This window comes from Chiroxiphia lanceolata, chromosome 6 (genome assembly GCF_009829145.1).
Source record: "Chiroxiphia lanceolata isolate bChiLan1 chromosome 6, bChiLan1.pri, whole genome shotgun sequence".
Taxonomy (NCBI): domain Eukaryota; kingdom Metazoa; phylum Chordata; class Aves; order Passeriformes; family Pipridae; genus Chiroxiphia; species Chiroxiphia lanceolata.
Window position 1 is genome coordinate 58,545,711 of NC_045642.1, and position 21,652 is coordinate 58,567,362.

The 21,652-nt window shown below is 43.5% G+C and overlaps 1 protein-coding gene across 1 annotated transcript in view; it reads right to left on the reverse strand.

Annotated features, from left to right (window-relative positions):
• Positions 1 to 21,652, reverse strand: part of RHOJ (ras homolog family member J) — a 54,849-nt gene that overhangs the window by 1,890 nt on the left and 31,307 nt on the right. Inside the window, exons 2-4 of the mRNA XM_032691384.1 lie at positions 7,838 to 7,896; positions 2,328 to 2,492; positions 1,169 to 1,264 (exon numbers count right to left, since the gene is read on the reverse strand). Of these exons, the coding sequence (XP_032547275.1) occupies positions 1,169 to 1,264; positions 2,328 to 2,492; positions 7,838 to 7,896 (320 nt within the window). The remainder of the gene's footprint in view (positions 1 to 1,168; positions 1,265 to 2,327; positions 2,493 to 7,837; positions 7,897 to 21,652) is intronic.

Consider the following 21,652-nt stretch of genomic DNA (forward strand, 5'->3'; position numbering starts at 1 on the left):
GTCATCCTGAGCCAGGGAGCAGGAATAAGCATTAACAAAAGTCTCTCACCACAGGGTGTAATGGGGAGCAGGAATTCCCCGTACAACTCTCCAGAGAGAGTTGGACCAGGAGCTTGGCCTCCTGCCTGTGCAGCTGGGGAAGGTTTCAAAGAGATGCTTATTTCAAAGAGATGCTGAACCCCTTCATGTATTTGGCTCTTCTCCCCTGACTTGTCACTCTTATGTCCTGCCTCCTCCTCCAATGCCAGGGAGCTGTTACCTGGTGAGGACTTCCAGCTGGTTTCTGGGAACAGGGAAACATCATTTTAAGATGGGATTCTCCTGGGGATGCTGGCATAACACAAACACACACAGCGGCCTGGGAATGCAGCCTCAGCTTATTCAGCAACCTTGTGGCTTATTCATCTTGTTCTGCTATTGGATGCTCTCACTGGCCTTTGAGGGCCAGGGCCAACAACAGCAAGGGGACCATATAAGGTGGACAAGGCTGGGGTCCAGAATCCTGCATTCCAGGGCTTGGGGAGGGCTTTTATCCCCCTACGTTCCTGGGGGAAAGGTGCAATATCACAGAAAACTTGGGAATACCTCCTCTGCTGCTTGAGGTGCAAAGGATAAGTGAGAATCGAGTTGCCTGTGCTTTTGCAAGGGATAGGGATGAGTTTGATGTGAGGTGGGTGCAGAGAGGGGTTTGCCATATGCAGCTCCTGGCAGAACCCTGAACAGGAAACACTTGACTTAGGTAAAATAGGCAGTAAAATCTGTTTTGATGCCCATTTGCCACCTGCTGCCCTGTGTATCTTGATGCTTTACTTAGAGTTGGGTCACAACACCAAGCCTGCCAGAGTTCAAGAAATATTTGGACAATTCTCTCAGGCACATGGTGTGATTTTTGGAGTTGTCCTGTGCATGGCCAGGAGTTGGACTCGATGGTCTTTTTAGGTCCCTTCCAGCTCAGGTTGTTGTACAATTTTATGATTCGACTGGGTATGGCAGCAGAAGTGCAGGCTCAGGGGTTGCAATGAGTGCCTGGGTCCAACCTGCTTGATCAGAGGCTTTAATCTCTGTCTGGGACCACCAACATGCCCTGGAGAAGTTCACCTTGAATGAAACAAACCCAGTGGAAAGGTGTGATCAGTGGATTTCATGGGACCTCAGGAAAAGCTCTTACCTCCTTTGCTAACTTCACCCCGTGCTCGTAGGTGAGTGGTTTCTCCTTCATGTAAAGCAGCCGTGCCAAAGTTTTGGGATCATCCCGGAGATCAATCTAGTAGAAAATACATAAACTCTGTGCTGTAATTCTTAAGGCAGATATTCATAGCTTTACAGACCCAGATAAAGGCATCTGTCCTCTCCCAGTGCATCTTGGAAAGTGTTGGGAGAAGCCTGAGCCCTACTGGCAGAGGAGGCTGCTTTGACCCTGCACTGCATCACCAAAAACCACCCTGACAGGCCAGACAGACACAGCTCAGTCTGACTGACTTGAAACAAAATCCTTTTTTTCCATGGAAAACATCAAAGTGAAGTATTCTGGCATTTCAAACCCATCCATTTTCAGAGTGTGTGATCCAAAGGGTAATACTTTTACTTTTAAATGGGTGTTTCAGATTATTCCAGTTTAGAAAACAAAGCCAGTGTTTGAATGAATGACCTTTCCTATGGCATGAAGATTTTGGTTTTGACCAGAATTTGATCTGTTTCTCTAACTTGGCTTAGGTTACTGTCCAGTGTTCTGACATTTTCCAGAGAGTTGTATCCCTACTCTCACATTCTCTAGTCATTCTGTGTCTTGGAAGCAAACCCATCTTTAAGGTATTTTTATTTGATTGATAAATTTATAGATTTTAAGGCCAAAATAAAGTGGTTTGATCATTCAGTCTAACAATCACTATAACACAAGCAATGTTGATGTAAAAGCATGAAGGGAGGCTACTTCCTTCCCATGTCTCTAAGTCATTTGGTTAATTATTCCCATTCTTAAAATTTAGTTTGAAGTTTAGCTTCTGCTTTTAACCACAGACTTTGATGTTTTTTTCCCCTCACTGAAGGCCTGTATGAAATCTTTTTTCCCTATAGGTATTGATGCCTTGTTGCCACATTAATATACATTTGAATAAAAAGATGAAATGAGTTCTACCCATCCAGACATCTGCATGTTGGTTTCCATTCCCAGTCCCTGAGTTTTCCTCCAATGGGAAAATCTGGCTGCATTTCACATAAGACATTCACAATAAGAGACCTTTCCACAGAATTCAGCCTCCTGCCACCCCTGGCTGGAGTAGGACCACCCTCTCTCTGAAGCCCCCCCCAGTGCTCAGGAGAAGAATTACCTGTGTTCCTATGAGGACATAAGGCACGTTGGGCATGCAGACTTTCAGCTCAGGCACCCACTCCTCCTGGACGTTGTGGTAGGAGGCAGGATTCACCACCGAGAAGCAGATCAAGAACACGTCTGTGTTGGGGTAGGACAGGGGTCTCAGCTGGTTGTAGTCCTCCTGCCAGGGGAGAACAGCAAGAGCGTTATGAGGTGGGGATGACAGCAGATGGGGGCATCGTGTTGGCTCCACGTTGGCTCTTGATGAAGTGTTCAACAGTTCTAACCTTCAGGGAGCTGGCTGGGGGGGGGAACCACCCCTTGTGAGACAGGGGGGCTGATCTGTCAACATCTTTATCCAAAAGAGCTGAAAGTTGCCCCATCCCTGGAAGTGTTCAAGGCCAGGTTGGACAGGGCTGTGATCAACCTGGTCTAGGGAAATGTGTCCACCTCCAGGCAGGGAGGCTGGATTTAGATAATCCTGAAGGTCTCTTCCAACTAAATCATTCTATGATTCTGTGAACACATTTTGTTTGGGTGTGTATTATCCATGGAGATGTTGGTGCAGAGGCTGAATCTTAAATGTTAGTGCATTTGGTACCATCATAGTCTGCTGCACCAATGTGTCAGTCAGCAGAAGACACTCATATTGAAAGCAGATCAAATCCAGCCTGCAGTGCCTGGGTACATCACTGTGGGAGATTTAGAGTTTTCATGGGCCCTGGACAGGAGAAGAAGAGATGTTTTCTCTATGGGCTAGTAGCGGAGAGGGTAAATTTTCAAACAGCTCAAAGCACAGCTGTGTTGTGTCATGAGCTGGCTTTGATAGCTGAGTTTCAAGGAGGAATTTAAGTCTGTTTTCAGGCTTGAGAAGTTGAGAGCAAGCAGAGGTTTTGCAAGCCATGTGAAAGGGGTAGTTTGACAGTGAGAGCATATGTAGCTGTGTCTGGTGGGTACTGTTCAATGAAACCTGCTAGAAAGTTTCAGTGCAATGAAACAGATGCTTTTTGAAGGGGATACATCTGTTTTGAAGGCCTTTTTGGGGGGTCCAGGTTCAAAAAAGGGGAAAGGAACACAAAGTTGGAGTGTGGGAAACAATAATACATACTGCTGTCAAGCCTGACTGAGATCTAGATCTGCAGTTTATAGTTTCTGCATTCTGGGCAAGTCTCAAATCTCTGCAGTCTGGTCGCTTTTGTTTTTAACTGTATGAAAACTCAACTGCTGCAGATTTGTTTTGCAGATACTAAATAGTTAATAAAAGGAAATAAAGCTAATAAAAGGGTGAAAAAAAAGACACCCAGGTGCTGTTGCCTAGAATTGAGAACTTTTATTCTAGGTAGGAAAAAAAAACACATTAGGGGCAGGAGCAATACAAGCTGCTTTCTGTCCTGCAGGAGAAAGTGATGCAGAGCTATATCAGTGTGTGCCCAGGTGAGATGGTGTTTTAGTTCAGCCTTAATTCTGCCTTGCTGTGAATGGGTCAGCAAATGAGAGGGTTTAATCCTGAGCTGAGACTGGAAAATCTTCTTTCTGAAGTATTTTGTTCACTGACTACACAATCATAAGTTGACCCATATTAGTTCTGAATGGAGACTAGTTTCCAAAATATACTCATGAATTATGTAAAAAGAGTCTTCTCCAACTGCTTCTAAAAAAACCACCCAAAACCATACTTTTTTATTCTGAAAGGAAGTATGAGGCTAAATGTAGCTCTGTCTCATTAAAAAGTTTAAAGAAGCATCCTAAAACACAAACAAAATGTTTTGTTTTGTTTAACTGAATCTTCATTGTCCCAAACCCACTTTGACAGGAAGAGTAAATTCCCAGTTACTACCTCCAGCTCTCACAGACACAGTATTTGGGGTAAAGCCAGAGTATTTTTCAGCTGACCAGTGTCTGTCTTTCCAGTGGCATAGAAAGTGTTGACCTGAAGAAGGATTTACAAGACAAGAGGAGGTGTTTCTGGATATATCACCTCCAAAGAAAGTGAATTCTCCATGTTCAGAGTATAGTAAGAAAAAACCCTCAGAGATGTTTGTGGGAATATCAGTGATGCAGTTCATGAAGAAGTAAAGCTGGTGAAAGGAGATGTATACGGGGCTCTGGAGATGTCACCCAGCTCCCAGCAGAGGAGTTAATAGAGGCAAAGTGATGGGATGGGATCAACAGAGCAATTGCATCACAGAGATGAACAGGTTTCATGTAAATATTGTGTGTTAGGAAGGCCTGGCCTGATTATGGGAAGTTATTTTAATCCAGAAGATCCAACCTGAGATTAAGTATGTTTGTGGCTCAGCCAACACAGACTGATACCGCTAAAAGCCTTTTCTGTATTTTGTTTAATTGCTGCAAATCAGGCTCCTGAACCAGCCACACGATGGCAGCAAGCCCTCAAGGAATCCTCATTTAGGATTTTTTTTGAAAGAAATTGGCTAAATATAGGCAGTTTCAATATTCCAGACGTGCATATTTAGATGGGATGGAACTTACTGTACCATTAAAATTACAGATTAAAGCCATGAGTGCTCTGCCTGGCTGTGACAGCTACAGGAGCACGTATTTAATTTTATTTTCCTTGCTCCTTTGGAGTCCCTAGAAAATCCTTTTTTAAGGAGGAGCATTCCTGATTTGAGCTATCAGCACAGAACATTATATAAACTGTAAGGAGGGACAGCCACAAGTAACGTAACAGAGGTCTTGTCTCCCACCAGGGCACATGGAAACACAGACATGTTAAAACACAAAGGTTGTGGATAAGAGTTGATCTGGGCTCCTTTGTCTGTGGGCTGACACGAGCTTCCAAATGACATCAGACAAGGACTCTGTCTCTGGATGTACCTACTTTCCAGGAGAAGGCTGTAACACCTTGGACTGTGGCACTACGGTGTCATTTCTCAGTCAGAGATGGTCGAAGTCAAGCAAATAAATAGCATAAAAAAGGGACTGGACATTTGTATGGATAAGGGTCGTATCCAGAGGTGCTGCAGTGAGTGACAGTGGTGTTTGGGAAGGCACATGAGTTCTCGCAGGCTTGGGCTGTGGTTGATCAATAATTTATTTTCCTCGCTCCTGCTTGCATTGTGCTGCCTGCTCTTCAGGGAGCACAAGGCTTCCCAGTTAACACCACTGGTTTGGCATGGAAACGTCAGTGCCACACCTGGCCTTGCTGAGTTACTGTCTGTGACTTTCCAGGGCTGAGATACATTGACTAGTGTTGCTCCCTCCCCTCTGTTGCTGCCATCGGCTCAACAATGTTAGGGCCCCACAAAAGAAACCCCCAAACTGGCTTTTTTAATGTTGCTGCCAAGTACGTTCCCTAAAAGCACTTTTGCACCTGAGTCCAACCTGGGACAAAAAGACCAGTTTTTTTCCTCCTAGGACTGTTTGTGCCAGGGATATAGAAAACCAGATACCCCAAATCTGGGGTCTCTGCCAGCTCTCCCTTCAGGCTGACAGAGGGTCCTGCTGCAGGAGTACATTTTCCAATTTTTATTTCATTAGCATATGTTTTATAGCATCGTAATGTCAGGGGCTATTTCTGGCTATGACTTCACACTGATGCCTTTGGAAAGCCACACAACACAAGGAGAAGGAGGGAGGAAACAACCCAGATGATCTGTCGTTATAGCTGGAGCATGTGGGAAGCATCATCCTTCCAGCCTCCATGGAGACACAACCTAGTCATCGAGGGGTGATTCATGCTCCGAGTTTGGACTAGATGGCCACGTCCTCCGGACCAAGGTCTGAGAGGGAGATGAGCCTGATGAGTTAGAAATAGGGCTTGGAGGCAGGTGTTGATCTGGCCAGTTTGAAGCAGGAGATGGCAAAATGATGTGGAGGAATAGATGAAGGGGTGAGGTTTGTCAAAGAGACAGATTAATGTTCCTTCTGGCTCAGGAGGACAAATAAGAGGAGGTGTTGCTGAGAAAATCGCTGGCAGGTGGAACTGTCAGCCCTACAGAACAAGTAGAAATATTAAGGCACAGGTGAAATCTGACTGAGAAGTGAATATAACTCCAGTCTCACTTGTGAAGTCCTGCAGGTCTGCTGGACTGTGACACGTGCTCCAAGCTCTGCTTTTGTGAGCACAGAAGATTGAACAGGCTTTGGACATAGAACAAGGACTTGGGTCATATTTTGGGACTGGCTTTTGGATCATCTGTTTGTGCTATGTCAATAGAATGGATGAGTGGACTTTAAGGGCCACCAAGCTAACCATGAAGTGAGTGTTGCTGCCTTCAGAAACATGATAGGAATAAAATTAAAGGAAGTGAAACCCAGAGCATCAAAACCTCAGTCCTGCTGAGTGCAGGCTTTCTGGAAGTGACAGTCTGTTCTGGTGTGGGTTTTTTGATCTCTCTGCATACTGCTGCAAAGTATATTCTGGAAGAAGTGGCCTTTTGCAGACAGGAGAGTCTTGTTCTGTATTGTCTGTGCATTTCATAGCAGTCAGTCATGGCCAAAGCCAGTACAGCCAAGAAGTGCTCCTGATGAAAGCAAAGCCCTGCATCCAGGGTTAGTGGAACCAAGAGAGAGTAAAGTTCCCAAATCTGCTTTCTCTCCTGCTGGCTCCAGTGCCAGTTCTGACTGGAGGAGCTGGTGGACGCAGGTTATAACCTCCCCAGGGTGTGATGGATCTGGAACCTGCTCCCTCCCCTCTCAGCAGGTGATTTTCTGCAAGGTTTCTGTGCAGATTGTGGCTCACTCTTTGTTTTGCCTGTCACTGGCATTTGGAGGTAGGAGAAGGAAATATCACCACAAAAATGTGTTGCTCCCTGTACCTTCTTCTGCCCTTCTACTGGCAGAGCAAAGCATGAGAATTACTTTTTCCTCCTCTCCAGGGAGTGGAATTATTCTCCAAACTTTGGGTACAATCACACCATATCAGACCGTGGACAGTAAAAGCATTCTATATGTAAGTAAACATGGGATTCAGACTCCCCTGTAATGGACATTCTTGACCTCGTAGAAGGATATTGGGATGGATGCCAATCTGGCTGGGTTACCACTTAAAAAGTCAATAGCTGGTGACTGATAGACTGGTGCTGTATCATATTAGTTTTCTGATCTTGGAACTGGGACTTCTCTGTATCTTCAATGCCACCATGTGGTAAAGGTAAGAAAACACTGAGTATATGAAACATAGTGTTTGTAGAAGAAGGTGGATATATGGGAAGCTGAACGGCCTCATCAAAATACCTTTGGTATTTTGATTAGAGGAAATACAGTCTTAGGGATGAATGTATTTGTGTGTGTTTTATAGCTGAGCCAGAATGAAATGCAGAAAATGAGAAATGTAGAAAGGAATGTAGAAAACGAGAAGGTCAGCAGTTCAACCATTGCAGCTCACAACTGGTTGTTAATATTTGTTAAAAAAAAAACAAACCCACAAATATCATGAACAACAAATCCCAGTATATGGTAGTAACAAAAAAACAAATCAAAAGAAGAAGATGAAGAAAAAACTCCATAACACAAGAGCACATGGGAAAGGAAAATGATAAATATTTTGCAGTAATTTACCTGCCCTGCAGTGTCATAGAGTCCCAGCAAGTGTTGTTGTCCTCCCACAGTCACTGTTACTGGAAGAAAGAAACAAGAGTTGTTGTTCATGCACAAGTCAATGGCCTCATTTTTGTCTGCTTTAATCCCAAAATGCCAATAGACCCTTGTACTAGACACAGTAGCATGTGTCTTACAATGGGCATCCTAAACCAAGCACATCTATTCAACCCAAATTGAAGGCAACCTAAAGTCATAACAAAAGCAAGTTCTTTATGCCAAGCTCTTATATCTGTGAAGGCAAGCAAGGGTGACGAGCTGCACACACGGCTGCCATCAGGGACAGGAAACATTTGTTTCTCTCTCTTCAGCCACCAGCTGACCACCATGGATTGAAAGCACAGAATTCCTGTCTCCCCACCAGAGGCATTGGGGTAGGTTTGTCCTGGATCACTGGGAGGGTTTTTTTATTACTTTATTTCTTCCAGGCTGTGAAACGACGAAGCATTCAGCAGTGGCTGATGTTTGGTGGGTCTCAGTGGAGGTGAAGCCTGTCCTGCCCTTCTTCAGGCAATCACAGTCAAAGTGGCAGCACTTGGTACTTGGGGCTGTGGTGGATGCGTTGAGGGACAGGAAGGAAGAGAAGCACTAATATGTGCAGAGAAGTTGACCAGATTCTGGTACAAATTATGGAAAGCATGGCTTAATTTATTGATCACATTTGGGCACATTTACTCCTTTTGCAGAATTCACTTTGAACTTCATTTTGAGCCCATTGACACATTTTGAGCCCATTGACATTGACAAAAATGTTTTCTCATTGTCTTTGGATGAACCCCATTATTAGCTGATCTCTTAACCAGTATTATTTTGTATAAAGGACATGATTTGGGTTAATGACATTTAGTTAGCCAGTTAATCTTTTTAAATCTTGCCTCTCAACTGGAAAGAAAGAAGGAAAATTCAGTACTATCCATTAGTCAACAGGAACTTTTAATATTCATCAGGAAGGTTGCTTAAAATAATGGTATTTTTGCAGCATATGGACTATTACATTTTGTTTAAACCTGAGGGGAAAATGCTGGAATGAACACAGAGCTATGGCTGGGGTAGTGGAGCTGGGACTGATGCCCATCATCTTATCACCACTTGCAATTAATGAGGTCTGGGAATGAGTAATGGTTACTTTGAGCAAAGAGGAGGCTTGAAAACATCACACAGGCTCTTGCTGATTTTTTTTAGCGATAAAAGTTTTGCAGGAGAAAAGCACCTACCAATTTGTGGAATTTAATAGCTCCTGCACTGGGGAACAATGTCCTGTTTGAAATCTCTTAGCCTCGAAGCCTCTGTCAGTGTGACTGGACAGGCTGATTATTCAGCAGCTTTACTTGCTTGCAAAGCGACACGATGATTTTGCCAGCACACAAACAGAGCAAACCTGACATCCTGAAAGCACCAAAGGCTCAGTGAAGACCAGACTTGCTGATGAGAGCAGGATGGGCTGCACTCACCCGCCGCTGGGGTTGCCTTGTGATGGTGCACTGAGAGAGGAGATGGGAAAGGGGCCGAGACCCCTCCTCCCAGCTCAGGAGGCAGCATGTGCAGCTCCCAGGGGAACTCAGAATGGGGCTGGCTGTTAAGCATGGATGTCCAAGGGTGGAAGAGCCCAGGGAAGAGCTACCAGGGTGGGGAGATGGGTCTCAATGCAGACAGGAGATAATCCACATGCCCCATCCCCTTCCTTCAACCTGACTTGAATAAAGTAATTAGAACTAATCCTCCCTGCAGCCCTGGTTTTCAACTTCTTGTGGTTTGGGGAGTCCCAGAATGTCCTAGTAGAGGTATGAACTGTATAAGTTTACTGACCACATGCCCGCTTTTCTTAGCTCCCTTCTCAGAAGCAGTGGGGGTTACAGGTGGTCTGGCACAGCTCACTGGAGGCAGCGGGAAATGTGCATTTTTTTCCCAGTTGCAACCTTGGCCGGCCTCCAATCTGCCCCTGTGCCAAGAAATGCAGGAACCAGACCCGTTCTGCTGGTTTTACTCTGCTCAAGGACCAGCTGTGGGAAGATGTAATGTGCCCTTCAACGGAAGGCAATTTTCCAGCTGCAACGCTCAGCTGGCCGAGGCGGTGCTTAGAGTTATCCAGTTCAGCCTCTCCTGCTGGCTAACCATGAGAACAGCCAAGCTGAGCTGGGTCCTGCTTGCAAAGACCAGCTCTGGTTTTCAGTGTTTTAAAAACTTAAAAGTCGTACTTAAATTTACTCTGCTGTGAAACTTTGCTGGCCCATTTCTTTCTTGGTGGCATCTGACTGACAGAGCTATGCTGGCAAGAAGCCCTGGTGCAGCTACAGATTGCTGCCTTGTTCCAGTAATTAATATGGTTTGGAGATAAGCTGTTTGGGTAGAGGACCAGTCCGTCTCTGCTGCCAGAAGGATATAACCCCTAAACTATTATCTGTGTTTTGTGGTCCATGAAGTCACGGTGGATATTTTGCAACAGGTCTGTGGAGCCACACACTGAGCAGTGATTGATGGTTTGTGCAGTTCAGTTTGGCTCTTGGTGACCTCTGGGAAATGCTGAGGGGGAAGAAAGAGATAGGTAGTGTCCTCCCATTACTCTTCCCAAACACAAGGGCTAAGAAATGCAACGGCATTTTGAAAAATACACCCTAAGTCTACCCAGCTTGCATATCACATTTTAATTCTCCTTATAGCCTCCTCTCCTGCCTCTTACAGGTCCTGCTGTGATTTTTGTGTGGTACCAGTCCCATATTTTTATTTTTTATCTTTTTCTTTTTATCTCTTTCTTTCTCTCCTTTTTATTTTTTCATTGTTTTCTTTTCTTTTTTTTTCTCCTGCTTTTTCTTTGGCCCATCCACCTTTTATATTTTCTTTCTTCTTGTCGATTGTTCTGTCTCATCATCAGAAGATATTCTTCCTGTCCATATCACTTCTCTTGAGTTTGCAGCTACCACCCCAGAAAATTGTCTTGTTGGCTAAACTTCAGCAACAGGCAAACTGTTGTCTTTGGATTCCTGGCTCTGAACGCAATGGGGACCACATGGCTCACGCTGGCAAATCAAATAATCCCTGGATTTTGAAACAGCAATGTCTAGATTAATGTATTGGTGCTGAAATTTCCACCACACTTTCAAGCAGGCAAAACAGATGTCAAAATAAATGGCTTTTGCCTGCGAAAACTTCATGGTATTTTTTTACGAAAAGTTTATCAGTCTGCCTCTGTCAGGCTACTCAGAGTATCCACTTGGTAGGTCGTATTTACGAGCTGAGATTGCCATGCTAGATTTGTAGGTCTTACTTTTGGCTGTATTCCAGTTTACTTTTACTTACCCTGTTAGTATCTTTTCCTGTTCTCTCAGTGACCAAGCCTATGGGAAGCCAATGCGGAATTCCTTTCCAGTCACTGGGGTAATGCAGGCTCCTTTACAGGCTCATGAACTCGGCTTTATGAGCAGTCTTGAAGTAACAAGACAAATATGAACACTCCTTGCCATTTACTGTCTATATTGATATATTGATTAAGCACTGAAATGATCTGGCCTTTAACACTCAGTGCAGTGGGGACTGCAGTAAAATGAGGCTGAATTCTTGCACAAGAATTCTTTGCATCCTGGCTCTCATTTGGCTCTAGTCTGGGTTGCATCAGAGAATGCAGCAGGGTAGATATTCCCCTCCTTTCATTAGGTGGTTTTACCAAGTGCAGGATATGTAAAACACTGCTTTTAATATGATAGTTAGATCATAAATTAGCTGAGTATTGCTTGCTACAGTTTGAGTAACTGTCTTGGGTCACCTCCAGGGCTTTGTTGCAGGTCTGTGTGCCTGGGAGTTCTGCTAATGGGCTTCAACACAGAGCTTGAAGACCACAGCAGAAGGGCAAGGTGCTAGGTGGAGGTATTGTGTGGGATGGATCTGGAGTGTGGACCATGAACTGGTCTGAACTGGGAGCTCTCTTTTGAAATGAGTGGTCAGTTTGTGTTGCCAGGGACAATATGACAATTCTCATTGGTCTTCTTCATGCCCAGATTGCCCCAGATCCAACTGTCTGTGGTCAATCTTTGCCAAACTCTTCTCTCATTGGGCTTTTTTTTGCTCGTAGCAAAACCTGAGTGACTTTGTGGGTCTGAACTGTACCCATGGAAGAGCCCTTCAGCCACACAACAGCAATGTTCACAGTCTGCACTGACAGAAATGGGAAGCATAATGTCTACTGCATTCACAGATCTTATGTTTGACTGATAGTGCAAAGCAGCACATATGGTATGACACCAAAGTAGGACGCAATTGTGGCACAGGAGAGCGGATATGCACATCACAGGGAATTTTTCCATGCCAGTGAAGAATTGCTTGCAGAACCCAAAGACTGTGAAACCACTGACACAACAGCTAAGCAATGTTTAATAGGACACCACATGGGAAAAGTGATCTATTTATTCTAGTGCCTTCCTGCCAGCAAATTAAGGTCCAGATGCTTTGGAGAGAGATGCCAGAAGCCTGAGAGCAAGCAGAAATGGAAGCACCTGTCTGGAGGGAAAGACTTCCTCACGTTTTTGGGCAAATTAGTTTGCTTCAAGCCTCCAGCTTTCACAAGGGTCATCTTCTGCCCTAGTCAGCAAGCTCTGAGTATTAGTTTATACATTTTTCTGTTCACTATGATTATATGCACCAGATGAATGTTACTTAACACAGACTAATCACAGAATGACAAAATGGCAGAGTTGGAAGGATCACCTAGTTCCAACCTCCCTGCCATGGGCAGAGACACCTTTCACTAGACAAGGTTACTCAAAGCCTCATCCCGTCTGGCCTTGAACACTTCCAGGGATAGCCATGGTAGGAGAACTGCAATTCTGGCTGACCTGCTGGCAGTAGAAATGCCAAATTAGGTTTCATTTACAGCTGAGAAAGGGTAAAATCAGAAAATGGACAAAAGAGCAATTTTTGATCAGCTGCAGTGAAGTTTAGATGGAAGTTTTGTATTCTTACTGCTTTAAGTGCTGGGCAGACACTTGACCAAATTTTTCATTTCCAAAAAGAAAGTCCTTTGCATGTATGTTGTGTGTTTTATAGAGTTCCTTTCACTTCCAAAGGTGCTGGTGCATACAGGCCTCACCAAAGAGCAGTACTTTCTCAAACTCTTGGCTTCGGCTTGTGCCCAGTCTCACAAAACTATTTCAAACCAAATTTCTTTGCTCCTGTATGTACTTGTCAGGTGAAGATCTGCATAAAACTGTAACTTTATCTGATCAATGTATTAAATGAGGGTCAGATACTAAGGAGGAGGGGTAACAATGGGAAATAATATGAATAATATTTTTGTCTCTAAAATACAAACGCGCACACATATGCAGACGTACTTTATGTATAAAATACACAAATGCACATATGTTTCCAGTTTCTAGTTGAACAAAGTTTTCAGCTATAGAGTGAAATGTTTTGCTTTGACTTGGGGTACCTTAATCGTGCCTGAAAGGGGAAAGATTCGTATTCACAGAGGAACACAGACTTTACTGGAAAAAATAATGGGAAACCTGTTGCATATTCAGTGGCAGGGACTGCAACAACAGCATCACCTCAGAGGACTAGAGCAGCTCCCAGGGAGGTAAGAAATGAATCTCCTTCTCCTCAGTCAGAGTACTAAATGAAGAAGCTGGTACACCCTCTTCCTTGTTAGTATGCCCTAAATCTGCTGCAACACTAACCTATAAAATCAGAACATTTTCAGCAATGCCAGAACCATTCATTCTCAGTTTCCTCCGTGTTCTTTACCAGATTTATTATTGTTCATGTAAATAGAGTCCACCTGCAATTATGAGGGGGTTTTGTGCTTTTATAGGTGCTTTCCTCAGCAAAGATTTGAGGAAAGAGTTGAGATCCTCAGAAATGGGCACCAGTCAATGATTTCCCAGGATGTTCCCAGCATGTTCCCCCATTCCCTCCTTCATGACAAACAAGATTTGATTACAGCCAAATTGATGTTCTACCTCAGCCTTGCCCTGCAGCTTAGCAACCTTCTTCTGAAAAGAAAATCAAACTGATGTTATTTTGCCCTGTAATTGGCCTAAATACTTCTCTTTAGATGTAAATTGTACTAAATGCTTTTAATTGCTCCTGTAATCATCTACCACTAGTCATACAGACCTCTGAGAGACAGAGTTTTCCAAAAGAAGGGCTCCGAGTAAACCTCTCCACTTTCTGTCACCTCATCAATGGATGAGATCTATGTTCTGCTGAGCAAATACTTTTGCCCATCTGATATTTACAATATCTGAAAAACATTTCCAGTCTGCTCTCTGTGGTGGGAGCACAGAGAGGCCTCCAGGGCTGGGATTCAGCCGATTTCATTCCGTGAAGCTTTTGGTCTTAATGAGGTGGTGAGGAATTTGCTGCTTTGTCTTTAGGCCACAGATATTTAATGATTTTAAAGCCAGATAGAATTCACAGCATCATTTACTCTGTTCTAAATAGCTTATCTAGTGTCTTCCTACAAGGCATATTTTCTTGTTCTTGTATCATTCTTGTAGCTTTTTTCCAAATTCTTTGTCAAGCGGTTGCTGTGACCAGACAGTGGGGTCTCGTAATGGTTTCATTAGTGATCTAGCCAGAGGTAACATGACTTTCCTATTCCTACCTGTCATCCCTCAATGGCTGATCTAAAGCTCTCATTGGTTGGTTATTCCCATTATTTAATGAGCCTTGCAGTACTTTATTTCTGTCTTAAGGCTAAAGTCCAGTAATTCTTGGCTTTTGTATTTTCAGGCCTTTTAATTACATTCTTTTTAACTCTGTGGTTGTACGGAAAATCTGGAGACTGTAACTCGAAACACCCACTGATGACATCTCACGGAAAGGGAGGCAAACAGTCACGATCCTGCGATGATCCCATAGCATGGAAGTCAACATTAAAGGCTTTTGGAAGTCTGGGATTGTCTGTGCAGTGACAAGCTTTTTCAACAGAATGTCTCAGGTCAGAGAAGCGATATCCAAGCACTTTTCAATGTTTCCTTTCCAGACATCTCTCCTCTGTCTCTAGGGATTGCTCTTCACCTTGAGCTCTTATCTCTCACGTAAGGCAAGGGGCACCCCCTCCCCTCTGCCTTGTCCATACAGGTTTGAAGATTCCACTGGAATTAGTGGAAAAATGCCCAACCCTGACTCATGTTGCAGCTTCATTGGGGAAGCAGGCTGACACCAAATGACAACTCTATTGTCTCATTATGCAAAGGTGACAGATTCATCTAGACAATGTCATCCTAGAGGAGGATTTATGACTTGTTGTACGTGGGTTTTTTGCATCTTGAGAGGAAAAACGATGCAGCTCTTCACAGCTGGGTATTTGCTACTCAAGAGACAGCAAACAGAGATGTACCAGTTCACCAATCATTTTTAATCAAGCAACTCGTATGAAATGTTCTAAATCTTTCAAAACACGTTGAGAAGTCAGACTTCAGTGTTGTCCAGCTTACATGACACAGAATACAAAAGCAGTGGAGGTTGATTATGAACATGAAGCAGAACGAATCTGGTCCAGAAATGGATGAAGGAGAATGGAAACTCCCAAAGCTTTCAGAACAAGCACAACACTACAAGATGAGCGAGCTTCTTTGCAGTCTGGGACACTACTTATTTATAGACAGCATGAATGAAGTTGATTTATCGGAATCATCGACCTCATTGTTTGTAAAATCAGCACTGGAGGATTTCCCCTGCATCTCCGTGAATTATTGCCGTACTAATCAATCCTTGAACAAATTCAGCTTTGCTGATAGCAGAGTCCAAGGAATCTCGGGGTCTCTGTTTACAAGAAAACCATGCCCGGCTTCTCTGGCAATACAAGTACTGAGGGAGCTCTTGAGTCCTCAAGGTTATGTAAAGCTGTGCTGGACAGAAAAGCCGAACACGATTGTGGTGCTTGGGGAATTGAAGAACAATTGACATTGTGTCTAAGAGAGCCTCTTGTTAGATTCTGTTCCGTCTTAAATGGAGGGCTGTGCACTGCCACAGACTGGGAGGTGCTTCCTGAGTGTTTCAGCTCACTGTGCACCATCAGCTGTCCTCATGGAAGGCAGTTCTGCTCCTGAGTTAGAAACTAATAATAACTGCTTAGCTAAATGCACTAAATTTGCAGGCAAATAGACTCTGATGTATGCGTTTTAATGATAATCTGACTGAAGGTCTTTTTACTCTTTGCTGAAAATAACAGCACTAAGTCCAACCAAATGCTAAACAGAGAAACAACTGTAGCATTAAGCAATATAAATAGATAGAATCTGAACATATTCTTAAAAATATTAAGATTGTTCCTAAACAGTGAAGAATACTGGATATCTTCTTAACCCAGATGGAGGGGAAGTGCCCTTTCTGAGACCACATGATTGTCTGTGGCATTGAGATGCATGAAAGAACAAAATTTTGGCTATATCTGGAGTATAAACCTATTAAAAAAAAAAAAAAGCAACATGTAGATTATATTTCACATTTTTTACTTTACTAAATATTTTGAAGTTTCCATCCTCATAGCACAGTATTTAGGAGTATCTATTTTTCAAGAGCTGGGCTGATGACTCAAGCTAATAGCTCTGAGATTATTAAAAGTAACTGATATTTGAAGCATTCTTATTAGTATTTTAACTAGCTATGTGGACTGATCTGTAAAAGATCAGATACTACAGCATTTACAGTTTCTTTTAACACAGATAAAGTCAGTCAAGATTCTTTATCAACTGCTTACTGAAACCTAATGCTGAAGGATGTATTTGGAGTCTCCTAAGAGTGATGCTGAGATCATGGTAAGCAAAGCAAAATGTGTGAATTTTACTCCAAGGAGAAGAAGTGGAAATAAAGTGAGAAAAATGTGGGAATAAATTGACCTTTTGCCTATTTTTCTGGCTTCTTTCTCCTGTCTGTGTGAGGGAAAAGTCATTCCTTTAACTCAACCGAGTGCTGGGGAAAAGAATATCTCCAAAGCTATGTCAGGTATCTGATTATCAAGGGAGCATGATTCTTGGTAAATAGCATCAGAATAAATGGAAGATCAGTGGCAAAACAAGACAGATTTCACTGAAATGTATCCAGACAATACACAGGATGTTTCCCAGAGCATGGGAGGACAAGTCTCTCTGTGTGGCTGGGAGGAATCAAGGCAGCTCTGCTCTACACTTCTTGCACTGCTCAAGGATCAGAGCTAGTGGATTTTTTGCCTAAAAGGGAGAGGAAAGCACTCTGGACAGGCAGTGTTGCCTGACAGCTCTGGCTCTTTGCCCTACATATCTTTCTAAAATCTGTGATGACCTGCCTTGGTGTGGGTTAGGTGGCAGTGGGAGCAGATAATGCTGATGGAAGGGCACTAAACATCTGCTCTGCAGTGGATGGGTTGCCCTCACTGTGGGCTGGATCTTCAGATGATGGAGTAACTCTATCACAGTGACTTATACTGGCAGAAGGCTCTGTACTCTGTACTTCACAGAGATTCTAGGTTCTTGGTGAGAAAGAGACCACAGTAGAAGCAATTTAATATTCAGTAGCTACAACATTAGTGGATTGAATTCTTTGAGGATTTTAAGACTGAAAAATTGTGGTGCTTTCATTTCTTGGGCTCCCAAAGAGTTCCTGGCTGAGTGACCAAGGGGAGGCAGTTTATGCTGGCCAAGCTGATTCTCAGTATCGCCCCCATTAATCAACACCGGTAATTGTGGTGGAACAGCCAAGGAATGAGGGTGTGGAACTAAGATGGACTTGCATTAGATACTGTGTCTGAGTTGGGGAGAGATGTTACCCCAGCAACATCATCAGTACTACAGCTGGCAGTGCACTATGGCACATCCTACCACTGCTGGATGTGATTCAGGGGGAAAAATGGCTTTTCTGCTTGCCAGCATCTTCAACAAAAAAGTACAGATGCCAAAGCCAGAAAAGAAGAAATATTTGTGTATGTATACACAGAAGAGGACAGGAGTGTGTCTTCTATAAGAACCTGATATTAGGGGAAATATGATTGATGTGCAGGAGTATAAACCAGGAAGCAGCCACAGCTTGGCTGCTGTCTGTGCAAAGAGCCTGAGACTACTCTTTACACTCAGTGCCAGATGAGATGGGCAGGCCTGTCCTGAGGTATCTAAAGCAAAGATGTAGCTAACGATGCGTTGAGATGTTTTGGGAGCAAAATTTGGGCACAGATGTGTGAGATGTTTTGGGAGCAAAATTTGGGCACAGATGTGTGAGACACGTGTCTCTGTGTGTGTGTGTGTCTGTGTGTGTGTCAGCTGCTTCCATGAGCATTTGAGCAAGATCTCTGCAGTCAGACCCACTCTCTGGCTCAGAGAGCAGAGCAATGCCTCAGGCATAATTCCAGAGTTAGGGCAGTGCAACTTAAAATAGCATCTGATGAGTTAGAGTAGTGTGACTTAAAATAGCATCTGGTCCTCTGAGCTGTGAACCTCTGGGGCAGGGGCATGTTTGGCACACTGAACTGAATCCAGCAGGCTCCAGTGGAAGGCTACTAAGATCAGTGTGAGAGGTCAGGAGCATCAGGTTTGCCCAAACTCCAGTGCTTCCACAGCTGACATTTTACATACTGTGAATTGTGTTTTGGGCAGGGAAAAGATTAAATGATGTTTTGCATCCCCTTCCAACATCAACCTCTCTGATGCTTTGTCTGCATCTCGTTTAAGTTTGACCTTAATTCTGGCTTTTCCCATGCATGTTTCCCCACGAGACATTGCTTGAGAGGCTTGAAAACAAAGTACCTGTTCCTGAATCCAAGGAGTATCACAACAGAAACTCTGCTTTGCATTTCCAAGAATCAGGCCCATTGTCCTTAGCTTCAGGACCAAACCTCAGCTGCTATTTACCCTGCAGCTTGCAGAGATCAGCCAAACATTTGGGCAGCAGCTCTAAGCCTATATGACTTAAGAAGCAGAAATGTTAAACACTGTAAACAAAAATCTTGGAGATATTTAAGCTTTCTTATAAGAAAATCTGAAGGTAGGAATTATTTTTTTTTTCCTAGCTACCACGAAGGTTTTAAATGCTGTTAATTTTTTCTCTACGCCCTGCTGAGAATCCCTCCACTTTCCTGCCCAGCGTGGCAGCTGCTGCAGACAATGAAGTGATTGTAATGTTGGAAAAGCAACAGATGAAGATGGATGAAGTGCCTGGTCTTAACCCTCTGCTTGTTTGTGTGTGTGCCTGTGAAAGGGAGAGGTGAGAGCAAACCTGAGCATTGGATACCCTTATCCTTTGTTCAAGCACGGTTGCACTCACATGAAGCAGAATGTGATATGCCATGACCTCAGAAAGGTAATTTCTACCACTAGGGATAGTTTGGTGGCCCTTCCAGCACAGGACTGGGTCTTGCAGCCTCCTCCTGGGAGAGCAAGAGGCTGCACAGTGGCTGCAGCCCAGCCCTGGGTGTACAGAAGAGGTGCTGAAGTGCCTGTTTGAGCTGTGCCCAGAGGATTTTTCCTTTGGACAAAAAAAAACTAAATCCAAATTCCTGTGTAGAGCTGGAGAGGAATTTTCATCTAGAAAATGAGATTTCTACAGAATCAGAAGTTTCCATGGGAAGCTATCACTTTCAACAGAAGAGTTCAGATGTTTCCACTGGCAGAAATGAGGTGAAATGGTGTGAATTGATTGACCCTGATCTGAACTGTTCCCTCTGTTAAAAAGACCTGAACCAGTTTATCTAAAGCTGTTTCCCTGCCGTGGCAGTGATTCTTTCTTATATATAGAAACATTGTTCTTATGAAAACCTTTAAATTTTTAACCTTTAATTCCCATGTACAGTGAAAATGGATTCTGAATTACGTGGCTTTTCCAAGTAGCAGGAATGTGTGATGGCTTTCTGCTCTAACCAGAGCTCTTTAAACTTTTAACTCTTAGGTTAAGGTTAATTAATTTAACTTTTCTGTTAATAATTCCATGGTTGAATGCAATTTTTAAAATCAAATGTTCTAATTTAGCTGTATTTCCAGGAATGTCTTGCACTCTCTGTTAGCTGTAACTCCATTTAGACTGTATTTACTCTTGAAAAGATTTATTAGGTTTAATTCACCTTCTCTTCCACCTTGTGAACATCAGAGGCAGTTCTGCTGAGCTCAGAGGAGTTACTTTCAGTTGTGGGAAACATCAATCATGTAACTGGAAAAACAAGTGAACTAATTTTGAGACAAGCAGCATATATTTTAATGTAAATTGCTGTTAAAATGTTATGATCTTAAAATGCAATGGTCAATAGGTGCAGAGAGCAGAAATTTATGATGAAATGATTTTTTTTTTATAACATCTCATTTCTTTTCTTAGGTGGAAAAGGAACATAATCAGCAAAATACAGGGTAGCAGCAGGCAGCTCAATTAAAAAAATCAAAATATTAGCCTATATGAAATTGGGCATTTCTCCAAATTAATCTTTTACCTGGCAGAAAAATTATTTATTTTCCACCTAGCTTTATTTAAGGCTGTATGTGCTTAGTGATTGACTGAAATACACTCTTAAGTATTCTGAGAGAGCATCTTAAACATCATATCTGGCAATTTTTTCTGTTTCTCACTGCTCTCCCAAAAACCCTACAGTTCATTCCTCCATTTTTTCTGGAGCTTTAATCTATATTAGAAAATGTTGACACACTTCTTCAGCTACATAAAAGTTCCACTAACAGGGATCATATCTGACTTCAGAGGGAAGGGACTTTGAAGAAAAATCACAGAAAATTGCAAATAAAGGAGAAATGAATCAAGGTAGAAAACCCAGAGCTACTTCCCACTATTGATTACCAAGTATGATGTATTTCCTTTGATTTGAGTTACTGCTTAGCACAGTGAACGGATTTTAAGCAGCGTATTTTACACGATCAGATACATGAAGAGCCTTGTTTTTAAGAGAGACATTGTTCTCCCTTTCTATTTTTACAGTGGCAACACCTTGGATGATGACTCCATTGTACTAGGCCGGTGCAAACAGCCGGAGAGGGGCCACCCCGGCCCTGCAGAGCAAGCACACCAACAATGAAGGTGGAGAAAGGAAATTTCCTGTTTTGCGGCAAGGGAGACAAGGTGCACAGGGGGGATGTGGCTCTTCAGGGCCGTGCTGGGCAGATGGAGGGAAAAAGCCTGAGCCTTAGTCTGTGGCTTCATCTCAACACAGAGACTGGGTCTGGCCATTGCTGCAGGCTGCACATCCTGCTGGGTGATCACAGGATCACAGAATCAAATAGGTTGGAAAGGACCTCTGGGATCATCGAGTCCAACCTATGGCCCAACACCATCCTGTCATAAGTGCCACATCCAGCCTTTCCTTCAACATCTCCGGGGATGGTGACTCCACTCCACCCCTGAGCAGCCTGTTCTAATGCCTAATCACCATTTCTGTGAAGAAATTCCTCCTGATGTCCAACCTAAACCTCTGCAGGCACAGCTTAAGACTATGTCCTCTTGTCCTGTCACTTGTTGTTGGGGACAAGAGACCAACCCCCACCTGGCTACACCCTCCTTTCAGGCAGTTGTAGAGAGCAGTAAGGTCTCCCCTGAGCCTTCTCTTCTCCAGGCTGAATAACCCCAGCTCCCCCAGCCTCTCCTCATGGGACTTGTGCTCCAGATCCTACCCCAGCTTCGTTGCCCTTCTTTGGACCCTCTCCAGCACCTCGATGTCTTTCCTGAATTGAGGGGCCCAGAACTGGGCACAGGACTCAAGGTGTGGCCTCAGATTCTGGACATTGCGTCCTGCTCATCCCTGCAGGACAGCCTCGGGTCACAGAATCATGGAATCATAGAATCATTAAGGCTCCAAGTCCATCCTTTGACCAATACCACCAC